At 43.4% G+C, this 19985-nt stretch overlaps 1 protein-coding gene across 2 annotated transcripts in view; it reads left to right on the top strand.

The window, feature by feature from the left end:
* The first annotated feature begins 7265 nt into the window (after positions 1–7265).
* The window catches only part of LOC138784579 (enoyl-CoA hydratase EchA19-like), a 98303-nt gene continuing 85583 nt past the window's right edge, over positions 7266–19985 (top strand). Inside the window, exons 1-2 of one of the 2 annotated variants that reach the window (XM_069960187.1) lie at positions 7266–7319; positions 14657–14794. In XM_069960187.1, the coding sequence (XP_069816288.1) occupies positions 14665–14794 (130 nt within the window). In that variant the 5' untranslated portion in view covers positions 7266–7319; positions 14657–14664. Of the gene's footprint in view, positions 7320–14293; positions 14328–14656; positions 14795–19985 lie in introns of those variants that run through there. The other variant, XM_069960186.1, reaches the window with a different exon arrangement.

Here is a 19985-nt window from a genome sequence, read left to right as displayed (position 1 = left end):
AAAGGGTAAAATTCACCTTATCAGTTGGAGGCACTGCTGAGATCAGTACTCGAGGGGACACTGAGCTCTAGAGACCGACCGCCTGCCACTCACCAGAGGAAACAGGACCGTCTGACATAGGAGACTGATCACCTCCATTGAAACATGGTAAGTCTACTGATTCTTTGAATCTGTGGCTTATCCGTGTGTCAGACTGTTCTGATTGAGGCTGGGGGTGTATGTGTTGATCTCTGGAGGATACTGAACGGCCAGTAAGTGTCTTCGCTGTACTGTTCTAAGAACCTTTAGTGTATATATATTGTATATACACAGCCGAAACCTACTGACTATAGCCTGTGACTGCTTGCAGTTTTCTTCCTCTGAAGTTGTGCGACTGTTTTTCCTTTTTCTTTTTGTTGTTGTGTATTGAGCTCGGTTTTTTGGTTGTCGGAAGGTTTTTTTGCTGTGTTCGATATTTGGGCTCTGTATGGGCCCTCTACTGTGAAAAGTTCGCTAGTCGGACTGCACAGGGCATACGCCTCCTGAGTGCGATCGCTAGATTAGCTACGGTCACGTCACGAGGAAAAGATTGACACAGGAGACGACCGGGCGTCCGGTGTTGTGACGCGGAAGTAGGGGGGGGGTTTATTTTTTGCAGTCGCTCAGCTTCTGAGGGGGCTTACTGTACTCCAATCTCTGATGGGACGATTGTGACCAGATTTTAAATACTGTTGATTTTTATTTTTGCCGTATTTTTCCTGGGTGTCAGAAGCTTCCTGTACAGTTTGCGGGACCCACTGGGTTGATAAATCGCACACAGGTTAGCGCACGGGATACGCCGGTATACACCTAGTGAGACAGCCGGAGATTAGCTCTAGTTGAATCACGTAGGAGAAGTCTGACACATGGGCGGCCTAGTTTTCGGATTTCACGAAAGCAGATAGGGAACCGGTCACATTCGCCCCAGACGGGAAGCAGAAACCCGTAGTGTGATGGAAAGCCTACGGTCCTTGTTGAAGCCAAAAGTTGGTCTGAAAAGGAATGGAAGCCCAGTCGAGCTGGTAAGCCTGGAGAGAAGGAAAACACTTGTTGTGAGTTAGAAGAGAATAGAAGTTAGTAGTGTTTGTGGTAGTAATGTTATTGCATTGAGAAGATAACTGCAGGTATATAGGGGTATGCTGAACACTGCACTATACATGGTGTGTTAGATAAAAGATAGTTCAATGGATAAAACCAGGGGTGGATTGTGTACTATCTGTGTGTGGTTTTATCAGTTAAATGATTAGCACAGTGAGTCTCTATGTATAGTGTAGTATATAGTGTTGTATATAGGAACTTGAGACAGTCATCATGGATTAAGTGTTAATTCCTTCAATTCCCCATTGTTCTTGGCCTAATGTTTATGGAGACTCCTTATCTGAGCTGCCTGTCAGCTGGATGTTTTATAACTGTGTTTGTGAGACTCTTCACATTCTCCCCCAATGAAAACATGATGCTGATCTACACTTGCCCAAAGTACAGGGGGGGCTAAGGGCCTTGCTGGAGTGTTGGTCATCCTTAGTGTATAGATGCATGACACTCAGGGGACTATAAAAGCTGATACACGCAAGCAGAGGGGGGAAAGTGTTCATAATAAGTATATTATGTATGTGTATCAGACAATGCTAGCAGGTGGGGGCCACCACCCTAAGATGGCGTCAATTACTGGACTTGTGGTGGGAAAAAAAAAAAAAAAAAAAAAAAAAAAAAAAGGAGGGGAAAAAAGGGATTCTAACTCCCATCATGTCTGTTACAATTGTGGATCACATTCCATCGCCCCTGTTCCCCTGCCTCTAGAGAACAAAAGTGTCTTTAGAAACAGCCCCTAAGATGACACCACCTATTACCACGCCCTAAGCCAATGCCCCCCATATCCGGCTATTGCTTCTGGTCCGGTGGCCATTTTAACTCCTGGCATTTCTGTCATCCGCCCTCCCGAACGTCCCACCTACCAACCCCCATGCCCATACTGCTTAGTGTCACTGAGGGGGCGGGCACAGGACTCTCCCATAGAGATTAACAACTGTTTTGTACTTCAGCTAATGAATGTTATTATGTGATGGTTAGGAAAGTTAGACAAAGGTTTATGGACTGTCTGTAAGAGCGGGGTCTATAAGACCTATTAGTATATAAGATGGTTGTACGGATGTGTTAGTAGGAGTCAGAGAGACATAGCAAGGTTTACTAGGAATGTCAAGAGGAAAGTGATAATTGGTAAAGATCAAGCGCAGAAGTTTTTTCCCAGAGATATCGATCCTGATAAGTTCTAAGCACATTGGTTTGTTTTTCCTACTGAGTTATAAGTATTTTCCCAGTGTCTGCTTTTTCTTGTTCCCTTTTCCAATTCTGCTGTGAAGCCTTCATTCTTATCAGTTAGCTAGGAGGGAGACTGCAGGGGGAGCGACCCTGCAGGGGTTACAGTCTGGTAAGATAAGAGCGCAGCATTTGTTATCTTTTCCAAACCTCCAAGGTTACTTCACTGGGGAAAGGGTTAATATGAGACTAGCCGAGTGTAACATGTTTTATTATTTTTATTTTTAGGGATAACAGGTTTGTGATGATTATGACAAACTATTATAATACACTGAGCCAATGAGGAAAAAGTTATTACTTACTAAAGGAAACTTTTAAGTTTAGAGTCTGAGAGTTTATAGAGTAGTCTACCTAAAACTTCTTTATATTGTGAAGTGATTTTATTACTGTTTTCCAATGTTGTTACTAAAGGTGTATAGTTTTATACTTGGTTATGTTATTATATGCCTATATACAGGTGTATAGTTTTATACTTGGCTATGCTATTATATACCTATAGGCCAAGTATGGAAAAGGGGGGGAAGAGAGGAATTACTTAATTTGAAAAACCGCACAAACTTTATTGTGGACTAAAGATTTTTATTGTGTTTTTGTTATTTAATGTGAAAAAATAAGAATGTAATTGAAAGCCCAAATATTAATGAGAGTTTAGAAGTTTTCATTGTAGATTATCCCAGACTTTACAAAGATGGATGACACAAGACGCAAGGATATACGGTGACCGCCATGCAGCGTGACGTTCCACTGCAGAAACCGCTCCTGCCATAAGCTGGAGGTGAGGACAATCACTGAGACATGTAGGATGGTTAGAGGTAACTGTGCAGAGGTCTATATGAAGCCCACCATTATGGGGTAATTGGCAAATTAGAGATTTGTTTGGTCCCTGGGCTTACCAATAAAAAACCCTGTTCAAAGAAGAAAATCTGCCATGGAGAGGCTGACGCAACGTTCACGCAGACAAACCCTGAAGCCAAAAAGGGTGATGGATGATGGATGAAGCTGGTGATGCTGTGGTTTCCGGTCTCTTCCTGAGGTAACCGTACATAGAGTACAGGTGGAGGAGGAGATGTGGATCTGTTTGTTTTTAAGTCTTTTCCAGAGACAATCAGCAACAAGCTGTGAGACCAGTGGATGGAGAGGAGGTACAGGGTAAAGATGGCTTCCGACAGTAAGTAACTGTGCCGCCTGCCTTGTATCCCACTGTAAGTTATCTGAAAAAACCAGCAGAAGGAAGCCATGTGTAATGTGGTGTAGTATCCTCACATTGGGCGGCCCAGGGGACAACAAATATAGCAGAGAGGGTTGTGTACGGCTGTATTATCTACACCTGTCATAACCTACTGTAAGTAACACCGTAAAGTGCCTGTCTGCATAGTCTGTCATCTTCCTGCCTGTTTCAGGGAATGTAAGTGGACGTCATCCAGCTGCCACAGGTGGCCTATATAGGTATGTCCTTGTCTGTACTGGTGTCTTCTTTACAGGTCAGCCAAAGCTATGGGAGACGACAAAGCCAATGTCTGAGGTGATACTAGTGGCCTTAAAAGAAGCGATATAACTGAGGCCAAGAGTCCAAGTGTCTAAAGAGGCCTGTCAGTCAGAAGATAGGTTTAAGGTTCAAGGATCCGTATCAATGTTATTAACCATTACAAAAGTATAATGAGATATATGATTTTCATTATAAGAGAAGGTTTTTCAAACCTTGAATGATTTTATAGCTTATACTTTGTTTTTATTCCTAAGGTGGTTATTTTATGTGTAATATGTGAGGATCTCAGCGATACAAGAGACAATTCAATAAGATCCAAATATTATATTGGTAGTAAGCGCCCAGTTACTTCATATCAATTCAATCTGTGCCCACATCTGCTCATTACTTCATGCTCCCTGTCCGTCAGCCCTTTGTCCCGTTTTTTCCATTCCTGCTATAATGTGTCTGCACTCACACTCAGCCATTCACACTGCTGTATATAAAGTTTCTCTCACTGTCCTCCTGCACAGCTCTGTGATTCTCACTTACTGGTATCTACACACTGCTGCTGTTTTCAGGTTTATGTATTTACTATACATACTTCACATGCTGATTTCTAAATTGTACAGTAACTTATAATGGGACATATGTAATGGGACTATAAGGGAATCCGATACTAAAGATTACGAAGCTTCACTGATTGGTTATTATAAGTGAATCTAGTGGTTACATAGTAGGTCACATTGTAGAGATTTTATTTATCTGTTGTGCTGTATTTGGTTTATGTATCAATCAACTTTGTATCTTGCTTTTGCCATGAGATAAGATTTGCTCACATCTAAACTTTTCCATTTTCAAAAACTTTTTAAAGTTAGTTATTGTGACTTTCCTATACCCACATGATGCCGAAGTGGTAGAGTCCTTGTGAAAGAGTCAAGATTAGGGACAAGTCTTCGGGACAGGAGATAAGACAATAAGGTTTGGTTAATTTGATAAAATCCGGAGAGCTATTCATTATATATATATATATATATATATATATATATATATATTGGCTTGGGTATTGACAATAGCTTTGATCTGTTTTGGTGTAACTAAGCTGTATATTATTGTATACTGTACACCCAACGTGCACATATCCACTTCTTTTTAGTCTTACACATTCTATTCCTTCTCATAGCTAGAAACATAGAAAACTGTTTCAAGCATCTGCTTCTATTTTAATAAAAAGTATTTCCTTGTGTTGTTCCTGGCCTTTCCCCAACTTATCTCCCTTGTTCGTGTTCAGTTTTTATTAATACGCTTTCCCTTCTTCTACTGGTTATACGTACAATTAGCTTTATCTACCACCTGATTACAGCGATGACCCATTCTAAGACTGTCAGATCCTTTACTTTTCAGACACAGAACTGCCGAGATGACACATTGTTTGAACACTTATCTAGTAAAATTCTCCATGTTACAGACACTTCCAGGCACAACAACCCCCTGATATCTATCCATGAGCCAACCACTAACACCAACCGGATATTAAGTCCAATTCTTATTAACTTCTCCATAAACTCTTTACTATAAGAACTGTATCAAAGGCTGGAGGTAAATCAGGGGATGAAACTAACTTGATGGTTATAGATATTTTTCCAGGAGAAAGAACCACGCGCCTTCAAGGAACATCCGGATGTTAAAGAAGTAACTCCAACTATGTATGCCGAGTTCCAGTCTCAGACGATTCCAAAGAAGCCAATGAACAAAGAAGAGCACTTACCCCCCTTGAAGACTACGGTGCACTACCAAGACTCAAATTAAGGGCATAGGGATAACTAGTAAGAATATCTGAGGGTACTGAGAAGTCCAGGTACAAAGGGGGGTTACTCATTAGGAGGAACTCGTCTCAAACTGGTGAAGTCTCCTATACTCCCTTCCCGCTCAGAGGCCTTGGATATTCATAGGTCCTTAGGGAACCTTTAGGGATAGTTAGATTACAATGTTTTTAGGGGGGCCTGTGAAGGTGACCATGAAGGGTTAATACTTTTGGAAAAACATTGTATTCTTTGAAATGCCTTCAGCTTTGGAACCGCTTCTAGCTGGACAAGACTGGTCTACGAGACATGCTGGAATGTTGGCAGCCCCCCTGAGACGATGCCACCCTGAACACACAAAAGAAGAAGATAATGTCTAATAAATAACCACTAACCAGCTCACTGCGCCGGACAGGATATAGCTAACCATTTATGGAATAACCAATCACAGTATTACATGTATACTCTTTGTGACTTGAAACTCCGCCTATAATGAAGGAACATATAATCAATGTGAAACTAAATAAAGAGTAGTATATACTCAAATGTTGGCTGAGAGAGAGGTTATACCAACTATCTGTGTCTGGTGTTATCTACTCATCGCTAGCACTCAGCTCTATTCAATTTGGACAGGCATAGTCACTTGGGAATAAGGTGGATGAAAGGGTAAAATTCACCTTATCAAGTATATGTTATTTTTCTACCCAGCACATGCTGGAACAACAGTATACTCCTGTAACACATGGTATAGGCCAGAGGAGTTCTGAAGATGTCCTAGCGTGCTCATAACATGGGGTAACAAAATACAGGGCAGACCCATAAATGGTGTAATGTTAGCGGCAGGTAAATGAAGAAAGCCTTGGTAAGTCTGTCACCCGTAAGGTATAAACTGCAGTGTAGTGTTGAGCAGACTTGGCGAATAGTCTTGAGCTTTGGCAACGTTGGATGCCGCCCTATGGCTGTATCCATGATTTCCAGGGCTCCCTAGAACAGCATCCAACTTCTCCAGGTGTCAAATGGCAAGTGTCTGGAGAACAATGCCGAACCCGAACTGTTCCATGAGTCCGCTCAATGCTAAACGGGAGGAAGCCTTATAATGCAGCCTTATAATAGTGCACAGAAAGTATGCTAAAGAACTGCAGAACTTTCCATCCTATAACGCAGAGGATTTATTCCTGGAACCTAAATAACCAGATAATAGATACCAGTTATTCTTTATTACTACAGTAGTTGTCATTTACAGATTCACACATTCAGCGCTTTAGGCCCCCTGGTCTCCACCATACTGCGCATACAATGTCTGGCATGACACCTGCATATGCTATGGCAATGTTATCTCTGCGTCTCAGATCCATATAAAACAGGTGGCAGGTCCATACAACCCAACTAAGAGCAGGATGGTAGGAAATATGTATGGCTTTGCATTGCAGTACTATGGCGATGTGCAAGCACAGAAGGAGGGCGCCCTGCTCCATAGGATAACATGCATGACCTCTACCATAGAGTTACACAGCGCGTTACCCACACACGGTACATGAGGTAAGCGGCACCCGCACACCGAGCACAGGGCACTCAGCTCCGCTCTGAGCTCCAGGGGCCAGGGATGCCTTCAGCTACAGGCGGTCACATGACTACCCCCAGCCAATAGGAAGCGCTCCTGCGCTCGTGTTTTCCATTGAGCTGTTCTTCCTCCATTTCCGGCTCTTAGTCACACAGAGCAGGTAAGATGGTAGACGGGGAAGTTCAGCAATGTGCGGTCTGCAGTCACCTACACAATGCCACATGGGACACAGCTGTCAGCTCCACTCTATAGCACCAGTAACAAGCTGCACAATGTGCTTACATAGGGGTACGTGCTGCAGACACTGGCAGTGATAGCGCCAAGGACAAAGTCTGAAGAACAGTACATACCATATATATATATATATTATATATAATAAATGCCAACCTATGGCCTTCCTGTATCCCCCAGCAGTGTTTGTCATAGTCACACTGTTAGTAGTCTGGCATATGCCCTCATAGTGCCCCCATGTGTCCTGTACAGGTGCTGCCTCCTGCCCAGTGTAGCCAGGTGCTGCATTCAGGAGCCCCAACCCTAGCCTTGTGTGGAGGCAGCCATCCCCACTACTCACCAGCACAGCCCCAGAGTACAGGGATCCACTGGTGTCTTCTAGGAGGATCTCAGGCGCCATCATCCATACCATACACATCCTGCTGTTGTGCTGCATGGACACATTTTATACTAGAAAATGTACCCGGCGCTGCCTGGGTATAAAGTTTCCGTGCGGTGGATTTTTTTCTGCGGATCTGCACCAGACTTGATCTAACTAAATGAACACAGTATCAAAACTTCCCCATCAAATCTGCTGCAGATCCTGTAGGTGTGCCCTATATACTGTACAATATATACCCCAACAGTTCTGCAGTTTCTGTAGATTGTAACTTTTACACATATAATTGGTTTTATACAAATTAGCAGTGTAATATACAGCCTGGTTATATACAACATTGGCAGTGTTATATACAGCCTGGTTATATACAGCATTGGCAGTGTTATATACAGCCTGGTTATATACAACATTGGCAGTGTTATATACTGCCTGGTTATATACAACATTGGCAGTGTTATATACAGCCTAGTAATTTACAACATTGGCAGTGTTATGTACAGAGCCTGGTTATATATAACTTTGGCAGTGTTATACAGAGCTGGGTTATATACAACTTTGGCAGTGTTATACAGAGCCTGGTTATATACAACATTGGCAGTGTTCTACAGAGCCTGGTTATATACAACATTTGCAGTGTTATACAGAGCCTGGTTATATACAACATGTGCAGTGTTATATACAATATTGGCAGTGTTATATGCAGCCTGGTTATATACAACATTGGCAGTGTTATACAGAGCCTGGTTATATACAACATTGGCAGTGTTATACAGAGCCTGGTTATATACAACATTGGCAGCGTTAAACAGAGCCTGGTTATATACAACATTCACAGTGTTATATACAGCCTGGTAATATACAATGTTGGCAGTGTTATATACAGCCTGGTTATATACAACATTTGCAGTGTTATATACAGCCTGGTTATCAGGGCTGTGGAGTCGGTAAGCCGCAGCTCCGACTCCTGAATTTTATCAGGACCGACTCCGACTCCTGAATTTTATCAGGACCGACTCCTGACTCCGACTCCTGCTCCTTCATAAATGGCCAGTCATATACCAGGGGAGTTATTTATCACACTGGCTCAGCAGCTTCTCCCTAATGTATTACATTATCCTGGGGCGACTTCTGAAACATACAAAGGAAGCTTCTCCTGTGTGTGCAGTGGATGCAGCCAGTCTCCAGCCTCTATGTCCTGAACAACTCAGAACTAGACTAGATGGAGTAGGTGGTCTTTTCCTGCTGACAGTCTTCTATGTTTCTAACTAAATATTCACCATACTTAAAGAAACACTGTTAACAATGCCAGATACCTGTAATATAGATGTCAGCCATAGTGATATACAGGGGGGTCAAACATAGTGATATAGATGTCACACATAGTAATATAGAAGGTCACTGTGGGGGCACGTAATAGCACGCGCACACACACACACAGCCTGCTGCAGCCATAGCATACACACACACACACACACACACAGCCTGCTGCAGCCATAGCACACACACACAGCCTGCTTCAGCCATAGCACACACACACAGCCTGCTGCGTCCATAGCACACATACACACAGCCTGCTGCAGCCATAGTGTGAACACACACACACACACCCAGCTTGCTGCAGCCGTAGCACACATACACACAGCCTGCTGCAGCCATAGCACACACATAGCCTGCTGTAGTCATAGCACTCATACACACATCCTACTGCAGCCATAGCACACACACATAGCCTGCTGTAGTCATAGCACACATACACACATCCTACTGCAGCCATAGCATACACACACAGCCTGCTGCAGTCATAGCACACACACAGCCTGCTGCAGCCATAGCACGTGCACACACACATACAGCTGCAGCCATAGACCACTGAAGAAAATCACACAATCTTCTCACAGAGAGAAAACACCACGCTGAGGACAGAGGTTACTGACTTATGTCTTCTCCTTCTCCCGCTCTATATTACACTGCTGCTCATATACAGTCATCAGGCATCCAGGAAGAGAACAGCACAGATCTCCCCCCACACACAATGGACTCTTCCAGCTCAGAAACAAACTGCCAAACAGTGATCGACAACTTTTCCATTACCACCCTTATGTAATAGAGCCAGTGTCCTATTACTGATATATTCCCTGACCCCCCTTATGTAATAGGGCCAGTGTTCTATTAGATTAATGTTGCTCACAATATATATTCATGAGCAAAACTTGTAAAATTCATATCAAAATTAAATTCTACATTTTTTAAAGCTGGAGTCGGAGTCGGTACATTTTTTTCCGACTCCAGCCAAAGCTAGCTCCGACTCCAACTCTGACTCCAGCCAAAACTAGCTCCGACTCCAACTCCACAGCCCTGCTGGTTATATACAATGTTGGCAGTGTTATATACAGCCTGGTTATATACAACTTTGACAGTGTTATATACAGCCTGGTTATATACAATGTTGGCAGTGTGATATACAGCCTGGTTATATACAACATCGGCAGTGTTGTATACAGCCTGGTTATATACAACATTGGCAGTGTTATGTACAGAGCCTGGTTAAATATAACTTTGGCAGTGTTATACAGAGCCTGGTTATATACAACATTGGCAGTGTTATATACAGCCTGGTTATATACAATGTTGGCAGTGTTATATACAGCCTGGTTATATACTCCATTGGCAGTGTTATATACAGCCTGGTTATATATAACATTGGCAGTGTTATGTACAGAGCCTGGTTATATATAACTTTGGCAGTGTTAGACTTTATTCACTCGTCCCTTAATTTACGGATCCGTATTTTCGTATCTGAGTTAGTGCACATTGATGTCTATTGGGCTATTTCATCAGTGGATGAAATGGATGAAAATCAATGCTGAAAAAAAAAAGGACATGTCCTAGTGGGGGCCCAGATTTTCTTCGGATCGTCTCAGTGAAATCAATTGTTTGCGGATTGCAACATGTTTGGCATCCGTATTTCCGTAAAAATATACAGATGACTCATAGGTCACAAGGTTCTGTTTCTAAGCAACCACAGGCTGACAAGCGATCATGTGATTTATTTTAGGGGTTGGGAAAACTGGTGCTATTTCTTTTTTTAGCCTACTCAACTTTATTAACTTGTATCAGGCAGTGAGTAGTAAAAACAGATTTACGGAAATACGGATGCAATACGGATGTACTGCGGATGTCTAATCCGTAATTTTTAGCGGGTTGTTTCAGGACTAGAAAATATTACTAATCGCGTGAATAAGGCCTGTAGTATATAGTTATGGGGTCCTTTATACCTGTAGTGTATAGTTTGAGTGGGTCCTGTATACCTGTAGTATATACTTATGGGGTACCTCATACCTGTAGTGTATAGTTTTTTGGGGGGAGGGGGGGGTCCTGTATACCTGTAGGATATAGTTATGGGGTCCTGTATACATGTAGTGTAGAGTTGGTGGAGTTCCTGTATACCTGTAGTGCAGAGTTGGTGGAGGTTCTGTATACCTGTAGTGTATAGTTTGGAGGGTCCTGTATAGTTGGAGTAGGGGGTCTACCATTTTTCTGTGGATGTGTTGTGAGACAGCTGCAGTAGCAACCAACCAGATTCCAGCTCTAGTAGTAATCCTATTGGTTGCTAAGGCTTCCAACTGCCATTACTGCTGGGGAGCTGCAGAGCTAATTATTTTACCTGTGTGTGCAGTGTGGACATTCTCCTATTTATTTCTATGGGGAGCTCTTCCCCCTCCCCCTCCCCTCCTGTACATCTGGCAAGGATGGGACCTTGGCTCTAACTTTCCCAGGCACCCAATGTATCTGTGTGCCAAATTTGGGGTCAAACTGTTTAGGAGTTTTGAAGTCAATAGAGGACAGACAGACAGACTTTCATTTTTATGATATAGATGTAGCTGGAGCATAAAACATGTTGGTGCTAAGGATGCTATGGATGTTGGTGCTAGCTATAGAAAGCCAGACTGTCTTAGTCTTGTGTCCTCACTACAACCGAATCCCCTGTACATGTCCCTGAGGTCCAGCCTGCCGCCATAACCGAGAGTATACACCAACCTGCGATAACAAAATAGGTGACTTGGGGGGGGGGGGGGGTATTTATTTAGAAGGAAGACATGTTGTTTGTTGCTCATACCAATCTCAGCGCAGCTTTAATTTTACCAGGGCTCATCAATATTTAAAAGCTGAGCTGTGATTGGTTGCTATAGTCATCAACGAATAACGACTGCTTGGCAAATCTCCCCTATAGCTCTTACAAGGCGATGCTGATGAAAAAACAATTAGGAAAATGGTTTTGTCAATAAGGCTTAAATTGTCTTGGTCACTAAGGGGTTAAAGGAGAACTCTGACGGGTTTTTTTCTTCTTTCATATCAGCTGGTGTCAGCAAGTTGTACAGATTTGTAAATGACTTCTATTTATTCTATCTCAAGTCTTCTAGTACTTATTAGCTGCTGTATGTCCTGCAAGAAATGGTGTTTTCTTTCCAGTCTGACGCAGTGCTCTCTGCTGCCACTTCTGTCCTTGACAGGAACTGTCCAAAGCAGCAGCAAACAAGGCTGTGGAGTTGGTAAGCTGCAGCTCCGACTCCTAAATTTTATCAGCGGCCGATATTGACTCCCAACTTTAACTCCTTCATAAATGGCCGGTGAGACACCAGGGGAGTTATTTATGTAAAGTAGATCTGGTTCAGCTGCTTCTTCCTAATGTCCTACATGATCCTCGGGCGACTTCTGAGTGAATAAGGCAAAGATATAAAGCAGCTTCTCCTGTGTGTGCAGTGGATGCAGCCAGTCTCCAGCCTTCATGTTCAGCCAAGAACTCAAAACTAGACCAGATGGAGCAGGTGGTCTTTTTCTGCTGACAATCTTCTATGTTTCTAACTAAATATTCATCATACACAAAGGAAAATTGCTAACAATGCCAGATACCTGTAATATAGAGGTCAGCCATAGTGATATACAGGTCACACATAGGCCCAGATTTGTCATCTCTCTGTTAGCATCTGCACTCCTGAATCATCACAGCCCCACAGGAACTACCTGCTCAGCCAGTCAGTGACTACAGCTGTGCCCCGCCTCACTCACTGATTGGCTGAGTGGGGTCGTGACATCACATGATCGGGACACTATGAGCACACACACACAGCCTGCCGCAGCCATAGCACACACACACAAGCAGCCTGCTGCAGCCATAGCACCCCCCCCCCACTGCAGCCATAGTGCACACACGCACAGCCTGCTGCAACCCTAGCGCACACGCACAGCCCGCTGAAGCCATAGCGCGCACACAGCCCGCTGAAGCCATAGCGCACACACACAGCCCGCTGCAGCCATAGTACATACACACAGCCTTCTGCAGCTATGCCACACACAGGCAGCCTGCTGCAGCCATAGCACACACACATCCTGCTGCAGCCATAGTGCACACACAGCCTGCTGCAGCTATGGAATACACGCAGCCTGCTGCAGCCATACCACACACACGCAGCCTGCTGCAGCCATATCACACACACAGCTTGCTTCAGCCATACCACACACACAGCCTGCTGGGGCCATAGCGCACACACAGCCCGCTGCAGCCATAGTACATACACACAGCCTGCTGCAGCTATACCACACACACGCAGCCTGCTGCAGCCGTAGCGCACACACAGCCTGCTGCAGCTATGGAATACACGCAGCCTGCTGCAGCCTTACCACACATGCAGCCTGCTGCAGCCATATCACACACACAGCTTGCTGCAGCCATACCACACACACAGCCTGCTGGGGCCATAGCGCACACACAGCCTGCTGGAGCCATAGCACACACACACACACACACAAAGTGTTCTTCCAGAGAGAAAACACATTGAGGACAGAGGTTACTGCTACACTACTTATGTCTTCTCCTTCTCTATATTACACAGGATATCTTCATATTACACTGCTGCTCATATACAGTCATCCAGCATCCAGGAAGAGAACGGCACAGATCTCCCCCCACACAATGGACTCTTTCAGTTGAGAGACAAATTGCCAAATAATGACCACCCTAATCTATTAGGGCCAGTGCTTTATTACTGATATAGGGGGGAAACTAAATGTATGGGTGAAAGGGGTTTTCTGGTTTTAATAAATAAAAGACTTAGATTGATAAAACATAAAATATATTAATGAGAAACATTTTTAAAATTAATCTGAAAATTCAATTATGAATCTTTAAAAGATTTTTTTTAAGCTAGAGTCGAAGTCTGTAGATTTTTTCCAACTCCTGCCAAAACTAGCTCCAACCTACTCCACAGCCCTGGTAGCAAATAGCCATAGAAAACCTCTCCTGGACAGTTCCTGTCACGGACAGAGGTGGCAGCAGAGAGCATTGTCAGACTGGAAAAAATACACCATTTCCTGCAGGACATACAGCAGCTGTTAAGTCCTGGAAGACTTAATTTCTAATATATATAAACTCTATATAACTTTCTGACAGCAGCTGATTTGAAAGAAAATCATAGGAGGCTACAAATAAGAGAGCGACAACTTTTTTCATCAACGTATGGCCTGTACAGCAATCACTTTGGATGCTGGAGAGGAACAGTGGTATGTTCACACACAGCAAATCTGTCCATGTCTGCCAATCTAGTTTGTTGTGCAGTATATGGTTAGGTTCACGCATAGTATTTCCATCAGTCTTTTTTCAAACAAAACCAGGAGTGTAACTGACAGGGCAAAATTATAATGGCAAGATTTACCCAAGTTCTGTGTTTTCAACCCACTCGTCGTTTTGGTTGGAAAAAGACTGACGGAAATACTGCATGTAATTATAGCCTTTAAATGGATTTCTGCAAAGCCCCTTTTTATTTATTTAGCAACAGCAACTTTCTGCACGGGATCACTCACAGATGAAGACATTTTCTGTTATTTTAAAGTGCCCAGGATGCTATTGAGATCTGCAACTGGAGTTCTGCTCTGGAGCCATACATCTCCTAGGTTTCTATCTGCAGGATCTGTGCTTCCCTGTAACAAAAGGTTTTTGTCCAAATCTTCCGAGAGGTCACATCAAACAGGTATGTTCTCTCTTTTTATGTTTTCACTTTCACTAGGTTTTAACAACTTTCTCTTTTTCTTTCTCAAACCATCACAACATAGTACCAGTCAGCTCCAAAATCCCTATAAAGCCCTTAAAGGGGTAGTGCGGCGCTAAACATTTATTCACGAAATAACAAACATTACAAAGTTATACAACTTTGTAATGTATGTTATGTATGTGAATGGCCCCCTTCCCCGTGTTTCCCCCCACCCACGCTAGACCCGGAAGTGTGGTGCATTATACTTACCGCATTCGTGTCGACCCCCGTCCGCCATCTTGTGACAATGACGTTGTCTTCGGGAGGCCGGCCGAACCGCTCCATCTGTTCCTCATGCCGGCCCCCCTATGCCGTGTCACCAGCTGCTCAGCCGCGATTGGCTGAGCACAGTTATGCTCAGCATATCGCCGCTGAGAAGCTGATGACGCGACATAGGGGGGCCGGCATGAGGGATGGCTGGAGCGGTTCGGCCGGCCGGCCTCCCGAAGACGACGTCATTGTCACAAGATGGCGGATGGGGGTCGACACGAATGCGGTAAGTATAATGCACCACACTTCCTGGTCTAGCGTGGGTGGGGGGAAACACGGGGAAGGGGCCATTCACATACATAACACACATTACAAAGTTGTATAACTTTGTAATGTGTGTTACTTTGTGAATAAATGTTTAGCGCTGCACTACCCCTTTAAACAGTGCAAATACATCAGTACTTACACTTCCCAAACATATAACTCCCCTCCCCTGCCCACCGTGACCCACAAACATACTTTTTTATTCACACGCGCTGTATGTAAATTCATGCCAGCTAGGCATCTGGGTGGTTTAGGGGATGTACTTATGATATAATTGCACCTCTCTGGGTGTGATTACCAGCGCAATATCTTGCATTCATGACAGAGAGGCGAGCATACCTGCTCCAATGTCAGTATTCAGGTGGACATGCACACTAAAGTTGCCTCCTATCCCCGCTGTACTGCACATGTCTGAAATAGCCTCAAACTCATTTTCCTTTACAGATCGCTTCTGGAAACATTGATTGGATCCTTCTGCCATAGTTTACATATATATCCTTACACATAAAAAACATTCTTCTTCTGGGTCCAAATGATGCTTCCAGTGGCACTCTGTAAAGGAGGATAAGTTCGAGGCTTACATTGAATATTTACATTGGAGCAGGAGCAGCCAGGCCAGCACAAGCACATCTCCTAGACCAGGGGTGTCAATTTCAGGCCCTCCAGCTGTTGCAAACTAAAATTCCCATCATGCCTGGGCAGCCAAAGGACAGAAAAAGGAGGGAAACTGGCCTGCTCCTGTGATGGACATAACAATATGTGACAGAAAACAGTTAACCTAGTGCATTCCTTTAGCTGTGCATCATAATAGGCACACAGAAAATGTAGTAGGGACACCTAGTGGGGAAAACACAGAATACACCGGGCCATATCCCACTGTGGGAACCTAGAACAAGTTACCTTGCCAAGGTGCAGTACACTTGTGCTTGGACACTACATGTGTGGTGAGCTCCTGGATGGTGTTATAGCGGTAGGACAGCAAGTCACTTGCTAGTTGGAAGTCTGACACCACTTCTATGGTGGATGGCCAAGATACAGGCGGACCTTAGGGTTTTGTCACGTGACGCTAGTGCCTGGTGGGCGCACAGGTGTGTTGGCACGCCTGCTTTTAGAGTGAAAGGTCGGTTGTATCCTTTTCCCCTGTGGTCGGTGTCCTGTCGGGTTGCTGCTTGGAGGCCAGAGCGGTGTAATGGCCCTCCCGAATGGTAGTAGGACCCGCCACCCACAGAAAGGGGAGATGTCCCAAGGTTGCGGTGTAAGTGCTGTGCAGGTGGTGATGAATGATCACAGACACAGTTGATAACGTTGACTTGGTTTACTACTTGTTAATATGCAGCAGAGAATACAACGAATCTTGAGATACACTTTATACAGTTCCAATAAATACACAAACATACAGTAGAACCACCAGATCTGTGTGATAAGTGCGGAGTAGGATGTAGAGTAGTTGATGCGGTTGTCCTGAGGTAGCTTAGTAGACACAGATTACACATAGAACCAGTTAGAAACTGGACTAATAAGACTCTAAATTTACACAGAATCTAAAGAAATTATATATAATAAATATACCTTTATTAGTAATGGGTATATATCATAATGCAAATCACTTTGCATTATGATATATACCCATTACTAATAAAGGTATTTTTTATTATATATAATTTATTTAGATTCTGGGTAAATTTAGAGTCTTATTAGTTTAGTTTCTAATTGGTTCTATGTGTAATTTGGATGGATTGACTCTCCCAGTATCTGCCCATCCTTTACTTGGTTTTTAATGGGCGACACAGGCCACAGACCTTGTTACCTGGGATGAGCAGAGTGCTGAGGGTTCCTTGGCTGACACTCGCGCTGCGAGATGGAGTTTATAGACTTTCCAGTAACTTTGCTCCACCCGGATCAGTTTCTAGCTCTGGCTTTTTTCGAATACTGTCCTGCACTGTAGTTACTCCTAGTCCATGGCTAGGGTTGAGATGATCTATTGGCTTGTCCTCTCCTGAATGGTTAAGCACTGCATTATGCAGGGTTTGGGTACTTTAAGAAAGAAGTTTGAAGGTGACTTTCCTGCGTCCTACCCATGCGGGGTACTGACTAAGACTGCAACTAACGACTCTTCCCCTTCCTGTTCAGTGTGTGAGACGCGCTGTGGTTGGGTGGAAGGAGTGCAATAGAAGAGCAGAAAGGGAAGAGATGATAGGATAGACGAAAGTAGAAATCCTACTGGTTCACAGAATCTGGTATATACAAATACAATAACCCTTTGAGACACTTCAACTGTGCAGCTTCCACACTTCAGTTATACAATAAAGCGACATTTAGTGGTCATCTTTAGTAATACAGCTGTAACAGGACCACAAAAAGTACTGGCTTTTACGAAGGGTGTGGATAATAGTAACACCCCTAGTGGGACACTACACATGTGCATCCCCCTGTTTATATTCACCCTGTTTAAGGGCTTTATAGGGATTTTGACATATACCTTTAATGGAAAACTGTGATGCACTGGTCCCTATAGCAAGCTCTTCAATACCCCCCCTTCCCGAAACTTGATGGGGTACTCTGGGGAGTCAGAAGCAGGATGCAACCAGCTTACCCTTGTAGCTTGTGCTTGACCCAATTGTATGAAGAGGTATCCTGGGAAGGAGCAGGTAGTCTGGAACACCTGGTGCCGGCAGGTGATAGCAGGAACCTTGTAGTAATGGAAGATCCACTCCAATGCAGTAAAAGAGTAAACTTTATTTCCACATCTAAAACATGATACAAAATAATAAAAACATGCTCCAACGCGTTTCAGGACCACAGTCCCTTAGTCATGGCATAGCGTAAGTATGAATAATTGAACAAATGAGCAAAATAAACGCACCATGTGAACACAGTATAAATAAAAAGTAAAAAAAAAATAAAATATATATATATATATATATATAAAATATATATATTTTTTCTTTTTTTGTTTGTTTGCAATATGTCTGCAAAGAAAAAAGTTAAATAAATGAGAGAAATGATATATTTGTTTGTTCAGTAAAAATAAGCTAAATCATTACAAAAATTTAAACCTGATGGTGTGCGAGTGTCTAAGCGTAGGATTCAGAAAGCCTCGGGTTGTTGTAATAGGTGAACCCAGTCGCCTCCTCTAGGGGGCTTGGGGACATATTCAATGCCCTGTATACTTAAGTCCCCATCGTGTGTCTCACTGAAATGACTGGACAAGCCTGACATGGATTTTTTGGAGAACAGTCTTGAGGTTGTGTTCACATCTGTTATGTGCTCTGGAATCTTGACTTTAAGTTTCCTCTTTGTATTACCCACGTACTGTAACCTGCATGTATTACAAGTGGCAAGATAGACTATGTGGGAAGTGTTGCAATTGATAAAAGATTTAATGGGAAAAGAAACACCTGTGGCTTCTGATTTATGGTGTGTTCACACCGACAGGATCTGCAGCTGATTTTCTGCAGCAGATTTCATTTAAATAACTGAACACAGCATCAAATCTGCTGCAGATCTGCTGCAGATCCTGTAGGTGTGAACGCACCCTTAAAGCAAGATTTTTTGTAAACATATTTGCATATGCCACACCTAGGCATGGCACATGCATATGAACCAGTTGTGGATAGCCAATGGGAATTACCACTGCAATTTTTTAATTGACTAGGTGAAAAAAAATTCCCCAAGGTTTTACCACGTCTGGCCACACAGCGGCCTCCTGCTGACAGGATTTTTTGACATGTGTCCTCTTGGTACAAAATAGGAATGTATCTTAGTACAATGTCCCTGATGGAGTTAAACTGGGGGCTGAAGGGGGTGGAAAAAGTGAGTGGAGATCCCTTCTCTGAGACAGGTGATTGGGTAGTAGTTCTGTTTTCCCTATCTAGAAGATGGTAAGTTCTAGGCTTATTGTTATTGTTGGCTATACTGAGAGCTCCATGTAAAGTCCTGGATTCGTACCCTCGGGCACAAAGTCTAGTATATAGGCTGTCGCAAGCCCTCGAGTAGGAGGAGTCATCAGAGCATGAACGAAGCGCTCTGATGAACGTGCCCACAGGTAAGTTCTTGGTCATATGAGGTGAGTGGCTACTTTCCGCATGTAGAATACAGTTACCCGCCGAGGGCTTGCGGAATAATTGAGTGTGAATAGTCCCCTCATCATTTAGCCTAAGTAGGATGTCCAGAAGGAAATTTCCTTTTCTTTAAATTGATAGGTGAATGTGAGATTTATATTGTTTTTGTTAATGTGGGATACAAAGTTCTCTGCGTCCTGGCGAGGGCCCGTCCACAGAAGGAGGAGGTCATCGATATATCTGCCATACCATGAAATACATAGCGAAAATGGTTTAGCATAACTGTAAAGGATGACCTCCTCTCAATATGACATATACAGGTTTGCCAGAGACAAGGAGAACTTTGCATCTATAGGACATCCAAGTATCTGCAGAAAGAAATTACCTTCAAACATAAAAAAACTATAAGTGAGCAAAAATTCGGTGGCCAAAATGATATATGACTGTAACTCATTACCTTAATTACTGTATTTGTGAAGGTGATGTTTGAGTGCAGTGATGGCTTTATCATGAGGTATGCTGGAGTAAAGTGCTGA

Source organism: Dendropsophus ebraccatus, chromosome 2 (assembly GCF_027789765.1).
Source record: "Dendropsophus ebraccatus isolate aDenEbr1 chromosome 2, aDenEbr1.pat, whole genome shotgun sequence".
In the NCBI taxonomy this organism is placed as follows: Eukaryota; Metazoa; Chordata; class Amphibia; order Anura; family Hylidae; genus Dendropsophus; species Dendropsophus ebraccatus.
This window is presented reverse-complemented; position numbering and strand designations above follow the sequence as displayed.